At 30.3% G+C, this 20,458-nt stretch overlaps 3 protein-coding genes across 6 annotated transcripts; all 3 read right to left on the bottom strand.

The window, feature by feature from the left end:
- Positions 1 to 74: 74 nt before the first annotated feature.
- On the bottom strand, positions 75 to 4,741 carry LOC112790463 (short-chain dehydrogenase TIC 32 B, chloroplastic). Its single transcript, XM_025832879.3, has 8 exons — positions 4,583 to 4,741; positions 2,857 to 3,088; positions 2,110 to 2,189; positions 1,721 to 1,877; positions 1,509 to 1,587; positions 784 to 871; positions 634 to 680; positions 75 to 380 (listed from the first exon to the last, which is right to left on the bottom strand). Exons 1-8 carry the CDS (start codon positions 4,716 to 4,718, stop codon positions 213 to 215), a joined length of 987 nt encoding a protein of 328 aa, XP_025688664.1. The 5' UTR covers positions 4,719 to 4,741; the 3' UTR covers positions 75 to 212.
- A 3,681-nt stretch (positions 4,742 to 8,422) lies between these two features.
- Positions 8,423 to 12,153, bottom strand: LOC112790464 (uncharacterized). 2 transcript variants are annotated; one of them, XM_025832880.3, is made up of 9 exons: positions 11,315 to 12,153; positions 11,106 to 11,227; positions 10,787 to 10,838; positions 9,999 to 10,269; positions 9,853 to 9,914; positions 9,439 to 9,637; positions 9,249 to 9,345; positions 8,966 to 9,048; positions 8,423 to 8,749 (listed from the first exon to the last, which is right to left on the bottom strand). In XM_025832880.3, the coding sequence occupies exons 3-9, from the start codon at positions 10,832 to 10,834 to the stop codon at positions 8,742 to 8,744; spliced, it is 768 nt and encodes a 255-aa protein (XP_025688665.1). In that variant the 5' UTR covers positions 10,835 to 10,838; positions 11,106 to 11,227; positions 11,315 to 12,153; the 3' UTR covers positions 8,423 to 8,741. The 2 variants fall into 2 exon arrangements, with proteins under 2 accessions (XP_025688665.1, XP_025688666.1); XM_025832881.3 differs by having other exon boundaries at positions 9,999 to 10,279; positions 11,315 to 11,532.
- A 447-nt stretch (positions 12,154 to 12,600) lies between these two features.
- On the bottom strand, positions 12,601 to 19,455 carry LOC112790461 (protein POLLEN DEFECTIVE IN GUIDANCE 1). Of its 3 annotated transcripts, XM_025832876.3 has the most exons (11): positions 18,450 to 19,455; positions 17,674 to 17,825; positions 17,310 to 17,413; positions 16,706 to 16,794; positions 16,516 to 16,589; positions 15,770 to 15,920; positions 15,404 to 15,571; positions 14,479 to 14,576; positions 14,248 to 14,370; positions 13,441 to 13,509; positions 12,601 to 13,355 (listed from the first exon to the last, which is right to left on the bottom strand). In XM_025832876.3, the coding sequence occupies exons 1-11, from the start codon at positions 19,078 to 19,080 to the stop codon at positions 13,155 to 13,157; spliced, it is 1,860 nt and encodes a 619-aa protein (XP_025688661.1). In that variant the 5' UTR covers positions 19,081 to 19,455; the 3' UTR covers positions 12,601 to 13,154. The 3 variants fall into 3 exon arrangements, with proteins under 3 accessions (XP_025688661.1, XP_029152876.1, XP_025688662.1); XM_029297043.2 differs by lacking the exon at positions 13,441 to 13,509; XM_025832877.3 differs by lacking the exon at positions 17,310 to 17,413 and having other exon boundaries at positions 16,706 to 16,790.
- Between the last annotated feature and the right edge of the window lie 1,003 nt (positions 19,456 to 20,458).

Here is a 20,458-nt window from a genome sequence, read left to right as displayed (position 1 = left end):
TCCTAAATTGGTTATATATTTTCTCTTATTTGATAATATACAATAAATTAAAGTAGAGCTACATGGGAAATGGCTTAATCAAATTAAAAGCCTTTTCTGGTAATCTTTTTTAGACCTTTATTTATTTAACACAAGTGAATAATAGTCTAATATACATAGAATACATTACTATGTGCAGGAATAATAATTAATAAATGTGTAATAATAATAATTCAAAAATAATTATGTAACAAGGCTTGGGTTTGGTTCCATAGTTTTTGAGCTTCTAATTCATCATTTGCAAGTCTTGAGCACTTGCTCTCATTGCAATCTGCAAAGTATTTTCCACTTCCACCTTCTGTTTTTTGGCTCAGAGCAACATAACAAGTAGTTGATGCACCCTGCCCATAAACCATTCAAAATAAGTATAAAATAAAATATATATATTAGGAAATAATGCTCTATATATTCTTATGATGAGATTGAATGCATTTATATTTTCACTTAATATTTTCTCAAGAATAGTTATATTGTTTATTGTGCTTGCTATTTCATGGAAGATGAAAATAAAAAAATAAAAAATAAACATCATGTTTATTATTTAAACATAAGAATTGTTAAGAACAAGATGTTTTGCTTATTACAAATACAAACCTGTGATGTCGATTTAAGTAACTTTGATGCAATGAAAAATATTGAATCTGCATATGAAAGTTGAACATACTCTTAATTAGTAATTATTCCAGCCTTTAACTAATAAAAGAAAGTTAATTAACTATTAATCTAATGAGACTTTGGACTCACTCATTAATAAGCCTTGATGACCTCTAATAATTCCTGTCTTAACTATACCTGGATGCACTGCATTAATAGTTACTCTTGCATTCCTTGCCTGAAAGTATATTACAATTTCCCTTAAATTTTTATTGTTAAAAAATATAGGTATATATAAAAAATTAACTACTAAATCAGTTATTATGTCTTTATGTATAAATATACACTTTTAATTTATATTTTATATTTTAACATATATTCTATACGACGGATTAATTTGATAGTTGATTTTTGATATACACGTAATATAATTAATTATTATATTATCGGTTTAATTACTCTATTGATTCCTATAATTTTATCAAATTTTTAATTAGACACTATATTTTTTTTTCAATTAGATCTCTATATTACTTTTAATTTTATAATTAGATCATTTTCATGTCAAAAACATTAAAATTAACAGAATCTTTTTCTAAAAAAATATGTGATTAAAAATCTCGTTAAGTTCTTAATTGTAGATACTTTTAATTTGCAGAAAAATACTCAGTTAATTCTAATATTTTTATACTTAAAAAGACTTAATTATAAAGTTAAAAGTATTGTAAAAACATAATTAAAAAAAATAATATAAAAATTTAATTAAAAATTTAGTAAAATTATAAAAACTAACGTATATAATTATACATATATAATATCAGAGCATTATTTTATATAATAAAGTTTTGGGCTATTTTGCATTCTAAATAATTAACCTTGAGCTGCCTAGCTATTTCCTTTGCATGTAGAATATTGGCCAATTTTGACCGAGCATATGCCCTTGTGCCATTATAGCTGCATTTGTATAACCAAAAAAAAAAATTAAATGATAAGTATAAAAATTAAACTTAATTAAATTTTTATTTTATTATAGTTTTTGGAGAGAATTAATTTAATTAATAATTAATTAACTGGTTTTTGTATGTACTTTGTTCCTTTGATTATGTCATTGAAATGAAAGGCATCTCTATTCTTCACCCAGCTATGAATCACAGAAGAAACGTTTATGATTCTTCCTTCAATGCCACTCATCTCTGCTGTTTCTATCATTTTCTCTAATAGAATTTCGGTCAACAAAAAATGTCCTGAAAATTAAACAAAATAGATCTTCAATTTTAGTAACATAATTAAATATAATTAATTAATTACTACTAAAAATATGAAAAATACATATTTAAAGCCAATTAAGAACTATTAAATTAAAGCTACATATGATGAAAAATATTACCAGACAAATGTTTACATAGATTTAAGAGTGATTTTTGAAAAAGGGAACGGGTTAACTAAATAAATAAATAAATAAATAAATAAAGGTACCTATGTAATTTGTGGCAAATGTCATTTCAATCTTCTCTTGAGAGAATTCAAGATTTTGAGAGAATACTCCAGCATTATTTCTGCTAAATTAATTCATTATAACAATGATTATTTCATCTCCATTTTCTTTCAAATTATATATATATATATATATATATATATATATTAAATTAAAAAGTAAAATAACAAATGAATTTTTGATAATTTACATTTCGAACAGATTAGTTACTACAGAAAAAAAATATCAAAAAAAGTTTTTTAGGATAACAAATGTATACAAATTAGTTTAAATTAAGACTTTTTACTTTAATTATTGTGATTATAGAGATTATAGGAATATCTTTCATTGAATATTTATAGTTTTACTAAATTTTCAATTAGGACCCTGTACTTTTTTCTTTTCAATTGGGTCCTTAAAGATATACAAGTAATTTCACAAATCACTAATATTTTTTTGACGTTTAATATTAACAGGGATTAAATTGAAAAAAAAAGTAACGTCCAAAGACCTAATTATATAAAAAAAAGTATAAAGACCTAATTGAAAATTCGATAAAATTATAAGAACTTGTAGAGTAATTAAACCTTCTTTTTTATTTTAAGATAGTGTATCCACTCTATTATTCTAAAAGACTTTATTAGTATTTTTTTTAAAAGACTAATATATTCGAAATATAAATTCTCAGAAACTTTATTTATCACTTTACTCTAAATTAAATTAAACTCTAAATTAAATTAAAGACTTACATGAGAATATTAAGAGGAAGGTCCAAAGCTATAAAGTGGGAGCAAAATGAGTGTATAGAAGCAAAGGAGCTAAGATTAATTTCCAAAATAACCACCTTAGCATTTGGAATCTCTTTTTGTATCTTCTCTTTGACTTGTTTAGCCTTCTTTATATCCCTTGCCGCAATCACAACTTTCACTCCTCTTTTTGCTAACACTCTTGCTGTTTCAGCTCCAATTCCAGAACTTGCCCCTTTAATAATTCGATTTTAAAACATAATCAATATACCTATTTAACAAGTAATAAAATCTTATTTATTATATATTAAGTTATAGGAGCCACTTAGATAAAGATGTTAAAAATGTCCTTTTTAAAAGTTATTTTTTAAAAGTTAAAATTTAACATATATAATTAATTAAACTATGTTATTTTTATTAAAATTAGATCAAACAAATCAATTTAATCAAAAAATTAATAAATTTAATTTTAAACCGTTATAAATTAATATTTTTTATAAAAAAATGACTACAATATCTCTATTATAAAAAATAACTAAAATATTCCTATTTTATATATATATATATATATTTGAAAACTCTAAATCCTAACCCTATGAGATAGAGAAGAAAAATGCTAGAATTTAGGATTTTTAAAATTAATATATATAATAAGAGTATTTTAGCCATTTTTATAATAGGGATATTGTAGTCATTTTTTATAAAAAATAATATTAATTTAGACCGTTTCAAAATTTGATTCACAATTTTTCAGTCAAATTAATTTGCCTGACCTAATTTTGACAAAAAATAATATGATTATTTAATCGATTATATATGTTAAATTTTAATTATAAAAAAAAACATCTTTAAAAAAAAGATGTTTTAGACGTCTTTATCGAAGTGACCCTTTTAACTTATTGATCTTATTCATTATGGGAATTAAGAAAAATAAAATACTAGGGGGAAATTTCTCACACATTATTATTATTTTGTTCTTAGCTAGAGTTGTGTTACTTGTATATCTAAAGTTGGATTAAAATAAAATTAAATTTAAATAACATAGATAGGGAGATCTAGTAGGTGTAGTGTGAACAAATGAAATTAAATTTAGAAGATGAAGAACACAAAAGAGACAAAATCATATCTTGTTGCGACCAAAAAGAAACGACCACCTTAAGTGGTACCCCTCACGTGCAATACTATTGTCTTCAACTTTATCAATGCCCAAAAAATAATCCAACCATACATAGAAATTTCTTGTAAAGAAATCCATCAATCAATTAGGTGGTGAATTAACATTAAATTTAATTTGGCCAATATAATTCTTCATTAAAAAACCTTCATACACATAAATAAATATTCAAGTTCAACTATTCTTTGAGAAAGAACGATATAATGAAATAATGTAATATAAGATAATAAGATTATAAGTTAGAATTGAACATTTCTAAATCTACATACACTATTATATAAGAGGATTTATACTAACTAATGGTGATCACAATTAAAAGTGGTAATTAACAAACTACATATACTAACATATACTATACATATACTAATAAAGCTAATTAACAAACTCCTAATAATATTATCACTTTACATACAAGGCTAAGATTTAAAGGTTAGAGTCTAAAATTTAAAATAAAAAAATTTAATTGATATTAACTGGAAAAAAAATGACTACTCCCTAGTTAAACTCTATAATATAAATATTGTAACTAATTAAGGATGAATATGTAAGACTTACCAGTTATAATAGCGGTTAGATTGGAAGAAGAAGAAGAAGAAGAATGTTGTTGATGAGTGACTTGTTCAGCAGTTGAATTTGAACCAAAACCACTTGGCCCTGCAATTCCAGCTAAGTATCTTAGTGTTCCTTTCATGGATTTATGCCTATGCTTTTCTTCCTTGCTTTAATTAGAATATACCTTAATATATAGGTGTCCTTTGTGATGGCTTGGGAAAAGTCACGGCTATGGTGGCTTAGAGTGATGGACCTGTAATAATATGACATGTGTCAGTTTGACTTTCATGAAAAAACTTAAAAAAATAATAATTTTTTTAAAATTTATTATTTACATTAAATATATTTTTTACGATTAATTTTTTAAAAAAAATTAGAATTAATTTCGTAACAATTATTTTATAAGAACAATTATAAAAAATAATTGTCATGTATTATTATTGAATTAATTCTAAATTTTTTAAAATTTAATTATTAAGAATATATTTATTTTAGAATAAAATTAAAATAAAATAAAATTTAAAAAATTTTATAAAATTTTAAAAATAAAAAATATATTTTACCCATTAATTAATTATGTACTGTTGATATATACAGTTATACACCTATATATCTTAGTTGGGTGGTCCACAAACTATATATATACTGATAAAATATAAGATAATTTGGAATGGAAACTAATATTTAATTTGCAATATTACTATATTAATTGAATTTTTTAAAACTTCTTTTTGTCTTTGTTTCTTATAATTATTGCTTGTGTCCTTATTAAGTGGCTTGCATTTTCCTTGTCATATTCGGAAATTGATAAGGTCTAAGATAATATACATGTGTTCATAATTTCATATAGAAATGAGAGCTAGAAGTAACATCATACAGCATTTAATGACATATTTTAAATAATTTTTTTTGGGGGGGGGGTGGGGGGGGGGAATATTTTTGAAGGAAGAGATTAATAGAATAAAAATAAAACTTTAATCGCAATTAACTTTATATTTTTGTTATATGTGAATTTTACTAAATTGATTTGAGTAGGCCTAAATCCTATTTTTTCACTTTAGTAATTTTTTTTTATTTTAGAAGCGTTTGATCCAATCATTTAGTTTGATAAATAATTTTGGTAAAAAAGTTATAATTATGTATATAAACTAAAAATATAATTAATAGTAGCTTAAGTTTAGATACATTTAAATGCGTACATAAAATTATTCTTATTTAAACATTTTATTCTTATACTTATTCTCTTTATCATTTATCTCTTTTATTAATAAGGTTACTAGTAGGAAAAAAAATTAATCAACATTGTTTAGTTTTCCGAATTGAATTTTCAAAATGAAAAATTAACTTGAACACAAAAGAGTCCTGCTATTTAAATATCTCTAAAAATAAATATTTGTGGAGGAATGCTTAACAAAGTCTAATCATTTTTCCAATAAAAATTTATAGATGAGTTAAGATTTCTAATAATTTTTCTTGCATGATTAATGGTAGAGCATATTATACTAGGTTTTGCATTAAGACATTTGTTAAAAAATAAATAATTCACAAATATTCATTTTTATATTCTTAACCAAATGCCTGTTATTATTAACCCATTTTGATGATTCCAGGACATGTTTGTTGGAGGAAGTGATACTACTTCAACAACTCTAGAATGGACTTTTGCTGAGCTCCTCAAGAACCCAAATGTCATGAAGAAAGCCCAAGAAGAAGTAAGAAGAGTTGTGGGGAGCAAATCAAAAGTGGAAGAAAATGATGTGAATCAAATGAACTATTTGCATTGTGTGATCCAAGAAAGTCTTAGATTACATCCACAGATCCAAGGGTATGATATTCCTCCAAAAACAAGGATATTTTAATGATATGGATGCTTTCTAAACTAACATGTAATTTATTCATTTTGATATATTAATTTTTAATTGGATATTATTTTAATCTAATAATTAATTATATTTATAATTTGAGTTATTTTAATTTAATTAGAATTAATATCTTAACTATGGTAGAATTATTTTGTAATTAAATTATTATTTCAAATAGGTGATTATCTAATTTCTTAAATATTAATAACCAATTTTTTTTCCAAATCAATCTTTCTAAAAAAACCACTTCTGCACATTAGCACTCTTCAATGTAACCACTCACTACCTACCGTGATAATAGTTGAATGCTTTGGATATCATTTTATTTTATTTCTTTTTTATTTTTTTAAGATATTTTTATCAAATTATAAACTCCATGAACTTTCAAATTTTTAAATGAATCTAACTATTCATGCTAAAGTTTTAATCTTACTAGATGAAACTGATATAAAGAATGATATATCATTGTCAAAGAAGATAATAGAAAATTGGATAGGAATGAGGATTTTATGGGTTCACTTTGCCAAAATATGTTCAAGTTAATTACTTGATGGGGTGAACGATTTTGGGAGGCGCGACGACAAAATATGGGGTGAACGACAATGAAGGAATGGGAAAAAGTGAAAAGTCATTATAGAGAAAATTAGGGTACCTGGTCTAGAAAAAGAAGTTTTTCAATTTTTTCTTCTATGTTTTGAAAAGAATGATTTAGAGAAAATAGGATTTAATTATTAATATTTTAAAAAATTATATAATTATCCATTTCAAATAATAACTTAATTATAAAATGATCCTATTATGGACTCACATGGCACATATCTCAGGCATATTCTCCTTCTTCTTCTTTTCTTTGTTATTTTTATTCTGATTTAACTGGCTTTTAAAATTTCAAAGTAAAACTAAATGTAGGTTGCTAGGTTGGTGTAACCAAATTAAACTAAGGTATTAGTAGCTGGTTAAACTGGTCTGAAGCTAGCTCAGTAGAAAGTAAATGTGTACGTACTACTAGATGTGATTAAGAAAAGTTAATTAGTGATTTGTATAAATTCAAAGTACACCTTTCCATGATATCATAGATTGGAAAGTAACTAAGAATCCTAGCTCATTTTTTAACTATCTTCATAGTATTTAAATAAACAAATTTTGAATTATTTATTTGTATGAGAACTACTTAAACTTCTATTAGAATTACGAAAACAGATACAGTTTCTTTAAAAAATTCTTTTGTTTTGAGCATTGGATTTTTTCTTGTGTTGTCCAGAATTAATTTTCTATAAGGTTGGAGGGGACCATTAATCCGGGAGAAAAATCCAACAAACCAATAAGTTAGTAAAGAGAATTGAATCGCTTACAAGTGACAACAAAGGAATGCAGCTGAAATAGTATAGTAGTGAAATGCAGAGAATATGATCATCAAACTTGCTTTATTCATATGGTGAAATGCTGTATATAATGTAGTAAATGGAATTGTGGTCATAGAATGAACAAGTAATCATCATCATTATTCATTCATTCACCTTGTTGCTGTTGGCACCAAACGGCAATATATCTCTTCACAAATAAGAAAAGAAAAAGGTATATGCAAACTCATTACCCACTTCAGTTCAAATATACAACTTTCACCAACAAAGAAAGACAAGGGAAAAAAGAAAAGAAAAGAAAAGAAAAAACAATCAATCATGTTTCATGTTTACATTTGGAAAATTTTCTTAAATAAAACTAAAACTAAAAAAATTCTTAAAAGTCTTTGTTATTTATTTAACCTCTATATCTTATGCTTAACTAATGAGATTTTAAAGTGAAAGGGAGCTAAAATGTAATTATCAGGTACCCTGTTCTTTTCTTTTCCCTTCCACAATACAATCTGTCCTGTTATTAGTACACAACATTGCTTTGCAATGACAACTACACGTTACTTTTCTTTTTCTTTTAAACTATAGAGAGATCTCACAACCTGGTGAGAGAAACGAAAGAGTGGAAATTGGAAATATACGACCATCTTTGTTTGTATATCAACAACTGCATCCTCTTTCTCAGTCTCTTATGGTGCAATTTGAATAAAAATACACGAAAGTTATAAGACAAAAACTACATATGAGTAAAGAGAGTAATATATATAACTTTTTTCTTTCTTTTTTCCTTCCCCCAAAAAACTTACATTAGAACTATATTATGATTTGCAATTATATTTCTCATCTACCGAAAGGTCTGCCACTCAAATATATGTAGTTGAGTATTTTTCTATTATTCACTCCTATGTGGCTTGCAAATGCCAAGTCAGTTATCCTCAAATTCCTTCACTACGTACCTGTTAGCACAAACCAAAAGATAATATGTTTGAGTTACCTATAGAATATTGATTTCAATAGATACTAACTATGCCTAGCATCCGAAGACAGAACCATATATTATAATTGTTGAGAGTAGTCTATCAATATGATTTGCTATATACTTGCATTCAAGCAACTAATACAACAATACAAACATAATCCAATTAAAAAAAAAATCATTGTAAAATACTTACCATAATTCTGGTGCACTTTTGTGAAGTCGTAAATGGCTTTTATTAAGGAGCCATATCTCAAGAAGTTCAATGATCCCATATGTCTGTAATAAACATCTGTCAGAATCTATTCAATATATATATATATATACACACACACAAAAAATGAAACTTTTACTATTTACAAAACACATACAAATGGAAGGAGATTAAATTTAGGGTTTAATGATCCAGCAATGGAATTGAGAAGAGAAGTAGCTCTGCAACACCAATACAGAGGGAAAGCAAAAGAGAGAATGCTTACACAATCTCAGTATACCGAATCCTCCATGCAGGAAAACCAAGGTGGCTTCTCACTGGCCCATAAACAAGTAAAAGGTCAGGTTCAGGACCCTTGCAACCTGACAGTGAAACCAGATGATTATTAACTGAATATGTCCTGAACAAGAAAATTAACTATGTAAATGACTAGTAGGTTCAGAAAGCAAACAAACCAACAACTTTCAGTGCCTCATTCAGGAGAGGTTCTGATATCACTTGACCATCAATTTCTCCACCAAAGTTTTGTCGTTTCAAATTCTCTACAAAAATAAAATTGGCTGCTTTTACCATGGCCTCCTTTCCATCTGCGTAAGAAACAAATTCCAAAGTCATGTGCTCTGGAACGTGGAGTGTAACAGCTTCATTAACTTCCTGCACTGAGTTAATGCTAGATCAGAACTCATTGACAGTGATTTCCATTGAATATCTATCCAATCCATACTTTCCCACCAGCACATTGTTTCAATCTCGATAATGATTACCATGGGCAACATATAAGATATATTTCTTGTTTTTTGCAAATATCATAAGTTCATTAACATGTTATGAAAGAAGCATACTAACTAACCAAAAAATGCATATAGTACCTCTATTGGTTTTGCATTCTTCAATTTTCCAAATATGGCTTCTTTAGACTTCTTCAGCACTCCTAAAATGCAGAATTCAAGGAAACTATTTATATATGGCCTGAATCACAAAATGTTTATCATTACTGCTTCTCCAAGCTTCATACCATTCATGTCATAGAGGCAAACATTCTTTACCCCAATAGAATCCAGCCACTGCAAGAGCTTGACAACTTTTGAAGTTTGGTGAGCATCTTCACTTTCTATGACAATGGCAAGGTACCGAAGCTTTGCTATATTAAGAGACTTGTATTTCTCCAATACTCCACAAGTGATGAAACAACTTTCAATGAAACAACGGATTGCTAATATGGAATGCCAAATGCTGAGAAGTATGTGTAGGAAGTACCAAAGGAGTTGAAGCCCAACATTGCCCATCTGTAAAAGCCTTAAAACCCACAATGAATACACTTTTTTACCATTTTCGATTTGAATGGAAAAGCATGCGCTCAGTTGCTGTGCCTAGACCAAGTAACCACTTAAACTTATGCCAAATGCTATTATGTTCAGCAATAAACTGGACAAAAAATCCAGTTAAAAAATAATAGGACAAATCAAAGAGGGAATAGTATGATGCATTTAGATTGGAATATTGCATGATTTCTATGAAATATGGCATCGTCATGACCCATTGATCTTCCTAAACTAAAAACACCGTAAAAGTAAAAGTTTAATTGAAAGATAAGTTTTTGATACTTTCAGTGCATTGAATAAGTCAAAAACCTAAAAAATTTCCATTATTATCTTCTTAACAAGTTCCCCGGGACATTTTTTAGCTACATCATTTATTTAATCAGTAACTGTATTATTGCCAGTTCCAAACATGTATTATACACATTTCCCCCCTTGTCTTTTTACTCTAATTTGTAATAAATCATGAAAATTGAACACTCACAGTGAGAACGGAACGAGACAACTTGCGAGCTGGATATTTCAAATCCATGATCCTAACAGTATGCAAAACATAAAATCCATCAAATTCCAAAGAACATATTATGGCATTCACTCAGCAGTAACACTAAACAATAACATGAGTATTTTGAATCGAAATTAGGAAGGTCAATAGAGACGAATTCAGGTGCGGGTTTGATGAATAAGGAAGATGAAGAGTAATGAAACGAATACGAAGGGGAAGAAAGAGGATTGAAATTGAAATCAAAGAAGATAATTAAAAGAGGAAAAACAGAAAAAGGTGGGTGAGAAAGTAGCATTACCTTGTCACGCTGTATGCGATGCAATAAACGCGAAAATGGCGCTTATAATTGTTACATTATTCTAACCGGTTACACCGGGAACCATGAGCAACGAGCACTTCTTATTGTCACACTATTCTAACCTGTTGAATCGGTAACCATCAGCAACGTGCAATGAACAATGAAGAGAGAAAAGAAAGGGAAAAGAAATAAGAATGGAGAATCCAAACCAAGAAGGAGAAACAGGAAACGTGAACGTGAATGATTCGATAACACGACGAATCGGCAGGTGACGTTCTGTAAGAGGCGGAACGGATTGCTGAAGAAAGCGTATGAACTGTCTGTGCTTTGTGATGCTGAAGTCGCTCTTCTTATCTTCTCCAGCCTTGGCCAACGTATGAGTGTGCTAACAACAGCTTCCTTCGCCTTTTCTTTCAAATAAATATCCAAATCTTTCACTTTCTTAGCTATTTATATATTATTATACTTTAATTTGCCCTAAATACTTTTAAACTTGTTTACACCAAAATCAGCTACTAAGGTAGAATAGAATTAAATTATACATGTATTTATACACAAATATATATTAGTTAATTTTAATGGCTGATTTTGATGTGTAAATAGTATTTTTGTTAAAAAAAGTTTGGGTTTTTAGAAATGAACTCTAATTAAATTGAAATAACTTAAAGTCGCAAATATAATTAATTATTAGATTAAGATAATATTTAATTAAAAATTGACACATCATAGAAGACAAGTTACATATTATTTTAGATAAAATTGAAAAAAAATTACCATTTTTTAATGTACGAGAAATTCAAACGGACCGGAGTTATGGAAGATCCTGAAGAACCAACTTGATTTCAAAAGACAAGATTTCCAATTCCTCCCATTTAGGATTACTTGATGTCTAAGATTCTTGGTTTCTCCCTTATTTGTGATAACTTTTAAATTTGCGTGTAATAAACTTACTTTCTCCACTATGATTATCCTATTGCCTCCTTATGCTGCATTTGTTTGATGAGACAAAAGACACTAATACGTAAACACAGCGATGTACATTTACTATTTGTTTGTTGAGACACAAATTTTTGAAGAACATGATGACACACAAACGTATATAAAATACATGTATTCGGTGTCCTTCAAAAAAGATAAGACACTGCGACACATTGAATAAGATACAAATATTTACTCTTTTATCCTTAGTAATTTACTCTTATCCTTATTCTATTGGTGATAATATAGGGGAAAAATTGATATTTAATTTATACTGGTGTGTCTTGTCCAGTATCACCAAATACAAAAAAAATTATATATCTTTGTGTAAATGTCTCTTTGTGTATTTGTGTCGGTGTGCATGTATTTGTTTAATAAAATTCAGTACTATGACTTTCAAAAACTAAAAGGACACCATGATCACTATCAGTTAAATGCATCTTCTTCAAGCCCAACTTCCATGGTAAACATTACTATCACAACCACACTAGATGCACGAAGCACAAAAATTCAAGGCTTGTTATGAACCCACCTGGGGATTTTGATTGCGCCTATAATAAGCATAATGAAAGTAGAAATTTTTACATTTTATAAGAACAAATAGCACTGCATGTATGTTGCTTCTGTGTATAGATGGCATATGGAAAGAGGCCAAAATAAGGGGTGTGAAACTAACTTTTCTTTTAAGGCAATTGGTATGGTCCAATATGGCAATGTATGAATTGGAGGGGTATAGAACTATAGAAAGTTAGAAACTCTGCTGCAAGTTAAAGGGATGGGATTCATGCAGCCTATACAACCTTGTATCGTTATTCTGTATTCATCAAACTATGCCTCATCCTGGTATCAAAATTGCAAGGTGAAACCATTTATAGGCTCATCTTAAGTTCGAAAAACCAAGAGATTGAAAAAGAATTTTCTCCGGTATGTGCTAGTTATCAATGATGATTTGAGAATCGACTGCTCAAATCATCTGCCTGTGGTCATCTTGTTGATGATCTGCCGGCACATGCATGGAGGCCTTCATGGCAAAGCACCTTGACTTGAGACAGAAACTTTTTCCCTTTTAACCTAATCTGCATGAAGATGGTGCTTCCTCCTCCGGTTAACATACCAAGTGGCGTGTTTCTGTAGGCCCAAGCCAACAAGGACCTTAAGGCTTGTAAGCATAACATAGGTCATTGCTGTAAAAAGCAGAATCCAGAAAAGCCTCCAGCGAAGGGGATTGGGAGGGATGTTTACGGCAAAAACTGGAGTCAGCACTCGAATAACCTGAGAACAAGCAATACATTAAATTAGCAACAAATAGCAAATTAGCATATAGGAAATGCAGCATTTGAAACATTTATATGATTACCACAGATGCTGGAGCAAGGGGGACAAAAGTAAGGTTTTTCTTCACACCCTCAGTTTGCATATTTAAAGTCTACAGATACGAAAAAGAGTCCAGTGTCAGGCTTGTATTCTTAGGTAAATTTCCATCATAGAGTCAGCTAAAGCAATATAATTATCAAAAAAGGTATAAACCAACTTAAAGTTACAGAATTATACATCATTCTTTATGCAGTAATAGTTGGCTTTCTCAAGTGTCAACTAAATAGCATATTCTTGCTTTCCAACAGGAAACACCATGTGCAAATGCCTATTTATATTTAAAAAAAAAAAACCCTTCCATATGGTAAAAGTATTCTCATTCTCTTTTTCTTTTATTACTTTTGGTGAAATATGGTAAAAGTGTTCACTTATAAACTGAACTCACTGGAATTAAACTATAAATCAAAGAAACAATAATAAAAGAAATCAAAGGGACAAAATCAAGTGAGAAGAAAAATGACCAGGTTATTTAGAGAGATTGAACCATATTGCTAGAAAGGAATACAAAAGGCATATAAAACCATATTGGATTCAATATCGCAGTAAAGGAAAACATATTACAAGTTTACAACAGATAATCACAAAAGGAATTTGGAAATTGAATTATGGAAGGCTGTGGTACTTTCAATGTATTATTGCTCATAAAGCCACTCAAATTCTCCACCCCGTGAGGGATTTGAAACATATGCAAATTAACCATGCACAGCCAGCTGTTTAATGCCTTTTTAATCAGAATAAACAACCACTAATAGTGCATGGATGATATGCACATAAAATCAGATGAAAATACCTGTTTACAGAGGTCTTCAAGGAACTCAGAGTATGTAATGGGTTTGATGTCATTGAATTTAGCAATGAATGAATGCTTGATGATATCAATTATCATTTCGCATACATAAACCAATAGAACATTCTGCACCATCCAAAATGTGTTAGGAGCAAGTCTCGGTCAAGAAAGAAAACTGATTCCCATATGACGAACTTAATAAATATCATGAGCTAAAATACTTTGAAAGCTTACACTAAGAAAACTCTCAAACCAAGGACCCTCTGCCTCCAGAATATTTTGAGCCAAAACAAATAAGATAAATGCTGAAATATGGAATCTCTCTATAGAATCTGCTCATCACCACAAGTAAAAGGGAAAAGAGAAGATCAGAAAAATAAATATAAAATCTAAAGAGAAAAAATGGTCGTAGTATGAATGTCAAATCCAGAACAAATCCTAGTCAAATATAAACAGTTAATATTTGAAATGATTTCAGTCTATTACTAATTTACTATACACAATAAGTTCATGTTATTGCCATTCTTGCAAAAATTATTTTGCTACAAATGTCATAAGGGTATTATGGGGAATTAGGAGGTAGTTATTTAGTGAGTGGGAGTTATTGGACTATGGGTATAAATAAGGGACTATCACTATTGTAATACACAAGTGAAAAATAGAATTGAGTGAACCTGGTTTATTGTGGAGTCTATCTCCTAGGACTGGAAGGATAAGGAATTTCAGATTCTGACAATCAACACAATACACCATACACCATTTCTAGATTTCTATTGTTAAAATATTGATAGTCCCTTATTTATACTCATATTCCCACAATTCTCACTCACTAACTAATTACCTCCTAATTCCCCATAATACCCTTATCATATTCATATCATATTTCATTAAAAGATCAAAACCCATACATAAAATATTTATTAGTGTTTGACCAATGCAACCCATTAAGTCCTAACAAAATTAGAATTTAAATCAAAGGGATGCACTAATCATGGACTTCAACACCAGAACTAACTTTCATTTTGCTTAAAAAGTGAGTTTTATTCATCATATTGTAAAACGGTTTGCATAATTTCTATGTAGCATAGGAACTAATCATCAATATACCAAATAAGCAGAAATCAAAGGAAAAGAAACTCTAGTAGGCACAATAACTTACCAAAGTAAACCAAACTGTGTACATTGTCCCTGCTGTATCGCTTAAACACATTGCTTTTTATCTCAGCAAAATTATTTGACACCAGCAAAGCGAACAATGCATTGTTGTGAGCAACTATACAGGTTGATAGAGTGATTGCCTGAGCTAATAAGATAAAAGAATGAACAAGTAAGACTAGTCAAGGAACCAACAACCTCTGTTTCTTACTTTTGCTTACAAAGAATAAGATAGTTAACAAAACATCTGTGATTTCCCCCCCCTCCCCCCCTCCCCCCCTTTTTTTTGTTTTTTTTTGTGGGGGGGGGGGGGGGGGGGAGAACCAAAGAATCTGAGAAAACATAAAGTAATTCCAAAGAGGAAGGATATTTGAAGCAGCAATAGCTAAAGATTCATCGGCAATAAATCTCCATATCCAGAATCTCGTACTTTCTGGTGGACAACTTGCAAGTCCTTCAGCTGAATGAAAGAATGTTTGCAGTACATCCCCATTAAAACTTTGACATAATTTATCAAAAATCTGCAAGATCAGTCACAAACTTCCAGTATAAGTTTCAGAGTGAATCACATTGATTTACAGCATTTAATCAATCAACATAAAGAAAAAGCAGTAGCAGATTTGATTATAATTTCAGTAGCTTTTGACTGGATGGTTAAATGACCAAAGGCCACCAATCCATGTTATAACTATTACTTGTGTATTCCATCATAGAACATACATCCTGCTCTTTTCAGTTACATTTTCAATTGGCATAGCCCAAATTGGACCTAAGTTGAGGCAACACTATTATTTTTCCACATCCCTTCTTGCATATAAATTCTGAGTTTCCTGCCAATTGTCACTAATTCAGGTTTGCTACAAAACAATGGTGTATGTACTTCTTTGGAAGAGCAGGGATACTGCCACTCAAATTTGTGTCTATGAAAAATAAAAACATGGAGATAGCATAGCATATTGACACTGATTTCTGACTTGAATTAGTTCCCTTCCATTGTCAAGCCAAGATCTTTCTCACATGAACATTCATCTTGATTGAAAATTGACAATACGGATCGACATATGGAGAACTACTTATTCCCTATAACTGAGATTTATGTATTACGAAAATGCTCACCTCTAAAACATTGTAGACCACATATAATTTGATTGTTCCTTGACCACGGATCATATGATATATTAAGCTGATATCTGAGGCAGCATGATTTTAAGGATGAATAAAACAAATTCAGTATATAGCATTATAGCTGATCAACACAAAAATTAATGATATAACATATGATCATAGGAGCAGAGAATCAGAAGACCTGTCTGCTGCAGAAGAATGACTCCACAACTCATAATAAGAAAGCAGCCAAAATCTGATAATTCCATAGCAGACAACCTCTTGAACTGCCTGCCACAAGCATGATAAGGTCAAATTATAATACTAAAATTGATGGACTACAACAAGTTTTAAAACTGAACACAAGAATTGGGATGAACAAGAGGATACTAATCAAAGTACAAGAACAAGTTGATTTTGTAGTAACAGAGATTGGTCTTATATTCAGCTGAAAGAGTCAGCGACTAATACAGTCTAGATAAAGTTAAAAAATTCAGGGCCAATACCATATCCAATGTCTAACTGGATTTGGACCAACTGCTTAATCTAGGATGCATGGTTCACACATTCATTTCGTACTCATCATTCAAAGATCTACAGATATTTATAAGGCATTAGTAAGATTGTAATAGATTGACTCTATCCAAAAAAAGATGATTGCAACAGATGGACACTGCCTAAATCACTAACTCAAATTGAAGAAATAAATGCTGCAGAATTTTGAATTTTCTATAACTTAAAATCCCACATGCATGCCCAACTAACATTTTATTTCGAGGGAAGAAAATTTAGTAAAGGTGACAAACCTTGTCTTTAGAAGCTTCCAAATGGTCATCATGATTCTTGTTGGCATGATAGTTAATAATGAAAGAAATGAATCGAAGCAGACAAAGCAGCCAACATCAATAAGCTGCAATTACATTCTGTGTTTGAGTTGCCACAGCAGAAAATGCACTAGTAGAATATGCTACTATATGTTAGCAAGGGTAAGGGAAGGTTTAATGTTTTTCATTTTTCCCTGAAACTTCTGAGTTTATTCCAAATATTTGAAGGTAATATAGGCAGCTAAACCAGGAACATATATCCATAAACGACAACACAAAACTATAACTAGAGTCATTTCAAATTTCAAATTATCTTCCCATTTTCAATCAAGAAAAGGAAGTGTACCAATTCACATCTCCATGGCAAGCGAAAGATAGTGTCATAGACTCTCTCTCGTTCTTTTTCATTTCCAAGTGTTGTTGTACTCCGTAAAGAATTTCCATTGTGCATTTCTTCCAAGAAGTATGCTAGAGGAGATTTATCCACCAAAAATACATCTGACACAACAAAATTAAAAAGTTTAAAAACAAAATATCACCACATGTCAATTAATTAAGCCAAAGAGAAGACAGACAGTATTCAGCAAAGGCAAGCAGATATTGCTTCACATTAAGAAGTATCAGACAAACTGCCAGACTAGTTTCAATACACAAATAACCAGCTAAAGTATAACAATAGAACAGGCATAAAAATATTCATGAATGTCAAAATAATTCACTCTCATACACAGATATCAGTCAACGCTCAAATGGCTGCACTGCATTAGCCATTCCATTGATCAACTATATATACCCTTTGGAAGCCAATGCAAAGTGTAGTTGTATTGTAACAAAAATCACAAATTAAATTGATTCAGACATGTAATATTATACATTGGTTTGGATACAGTTTGAGCTCCACCATAATTGAAGCTGCATGAAATTTGTCATCTAGCATTTTCCATTTTTCATCTGGTTAACACCTCATATTATAATCATGCATGCAAAAGTTTTTTAAACCCTGTTTCATTGAAAATACAGTTTCATCGTCCTCATTTCCTTCCAATTGAAAATTCAATCCATATCATGAAATATAACAGATGCGACAATGCATGCAGAAGATCAAGCAACAATCTCACTCACAATTCGGATCTTCTGCCATGACACGCCTCCAATCCAACGATTCCACAGTCTCCAACTTCGCAACACCACCGTTCCCATCATTCTCCTTCGTCAGCTTTGGATTCTCAATCGGACTCGCCTTCGCACCGCCATCATCGTTCCCTCCGCCGTCAACCGCCACAGCAGCTGAATTCGCCAAATCCTCAGAGCTACCACTGTTCACAGCTCTCTGCCTCAGTTCACCAAAATTAAACCCGGTCGCCGGACCAGTACAAACGCTCGCCGCACTCTCCTCTTCCTCCACCAACGTTACGCTACCGGTGGAGTAAAACTTCCGAGCCCCGAGCTCGAATCCGTTGCAAGCGCTTCCATTCTGAAGCGGAAAATGCGGATCGGATGTAACGGAATCTGAATTAAGAGCTCTGGAATCCTCAACGGAGGAACACGGATCAGCTCCCGTTACAGAAGAAGATTCTAGAAGCTTCTGGTCCTTCTTCTTCTTATTCCTTCTCTGCTTGCGGCTCTTGCGCATCGTCGCCGTTTGCGTCGGGTCTGATTCTGCTCTGTTGATCGGAACAGCAGCGTGGTGGTCACCGTCACGGTGGCGGAGAACATCGAAGGAGAGTTTTCTGCCAGCGGTTCTCAACGCCATCGGAATCTACGACAATCGTTGGTGAATGAATGGGGGTAAATTAGGAATTTTGTAATTTGCATGTGAATTGAATTTTGAAGCCTTTATTATGGTTTGGGAAGAAGAATCGCGTTGGAAGCGTGTGTGATAGTTTATGAATTATGATATGATGAATTGATTGGTGTGAAGGAAACAGAGACGCTCTGTTTTTCGTTTGTTCACCTGTTTTGTTCCTTTGTTCCAAAGCAGAGTCCAGCAGGACTCGTTTCATTCGCGCTTCCTCATTCCTCTGCCTGCTAATTGTGTGTGTGCGTTTTTTGGTTCTCACTAAAGTTCTTTACTCTCTAGTTGATTGGTTTTTTTTTTTTTTTTAATTAAGAGTGAGATTGGAACCACAATTTTTTAAATGAGTATAAAAAATTTATATCATTTAAATTATAATTTATTGACTAATTTTAATTTACTCTTATTGTTGAATTAATATTATAAATTATTTTGATCTACTTATAATGCAAGCTAGATCATCTAGTTATGCTAGTGAATAAACCGGTACGATGCACAAAACGAATAAAATGAGTTTAATCATACAATTTTCACGATCAATTTTCATGACAACTGAAATAAGTAAATAATGCTTCGCTATAATAATATATGGTTGCTTCTACCTGAACAACATTTAGATTTATGCAGTTGCTTAATCAACTGCTTTTTTTTTCCTTAATCAATTGTTTAGAGGCATTATCTGTCCATATTACATGCTTGACCAAAATATGCTACAGGTCTGGTGGCAGAATAAATCAATACTCAACATTGTGCCTTTCATCCTATCTTGATTATACTACTTCTATGAAGGAATAAAGGTACATGGCCCTTACAATGGTGACACTTTTAATTCACGATATGAATACATTAGTGATGCTAGAAAAAAAAAAGGGTCAAAATTTATTTTATTTAGTATTTATTAATTATTATAACAATTAATAAATATTAAATAAAATAAATTCTATCTGTTTTTAACTATTTTTTTTATCAAATATTATTTTAAATTCATATATAATAAATTAGGCAAAAGCTAGTGCACTCCAGATAAAGTAAGGAGTGCAGCACTTTTTAAAAGTTAACCTACTATAAAAAGTGATCAGGTAAATTAAATTTATTTATTATTGTTATTATTTTTTTTGTTATGGGGTGAACAAACAAACCGACACTGACAAAAAAAACTAATTCGCTCGTTTAAGAGAGGACTATCTTTACACCAAAAAAATATTCAGAAAAATTTAATCAAATTCCTCCGTTATTATTGTTGATGTGATGTCTTCAAGCATTTTTACTGTTTTGTTTACTAGCAGGTGTTTTTACTATTGTTCTGTCTAGCCACAGATTTTGACGCTCTTGAACC

This window comes from Arachis hypogaea, chromosome 3 (genome assembly GCF_003086295.3).
Source record: "Arachis hypogaea cultivar Tifrunner chromosome 3, arahy.Tifrunner.gnm2.J5K5, whole genome shotgun sequence".
Lineage (NCBI taxonomy): Eukaryota > Viridiplantae > Streptophyta > Magnoliopsida > Fabales > Fabaceae > Arachis > Arachis hypogaea.
This window is presented reverse-complemented; position numbering and strand designations above follow the sequence as displayed.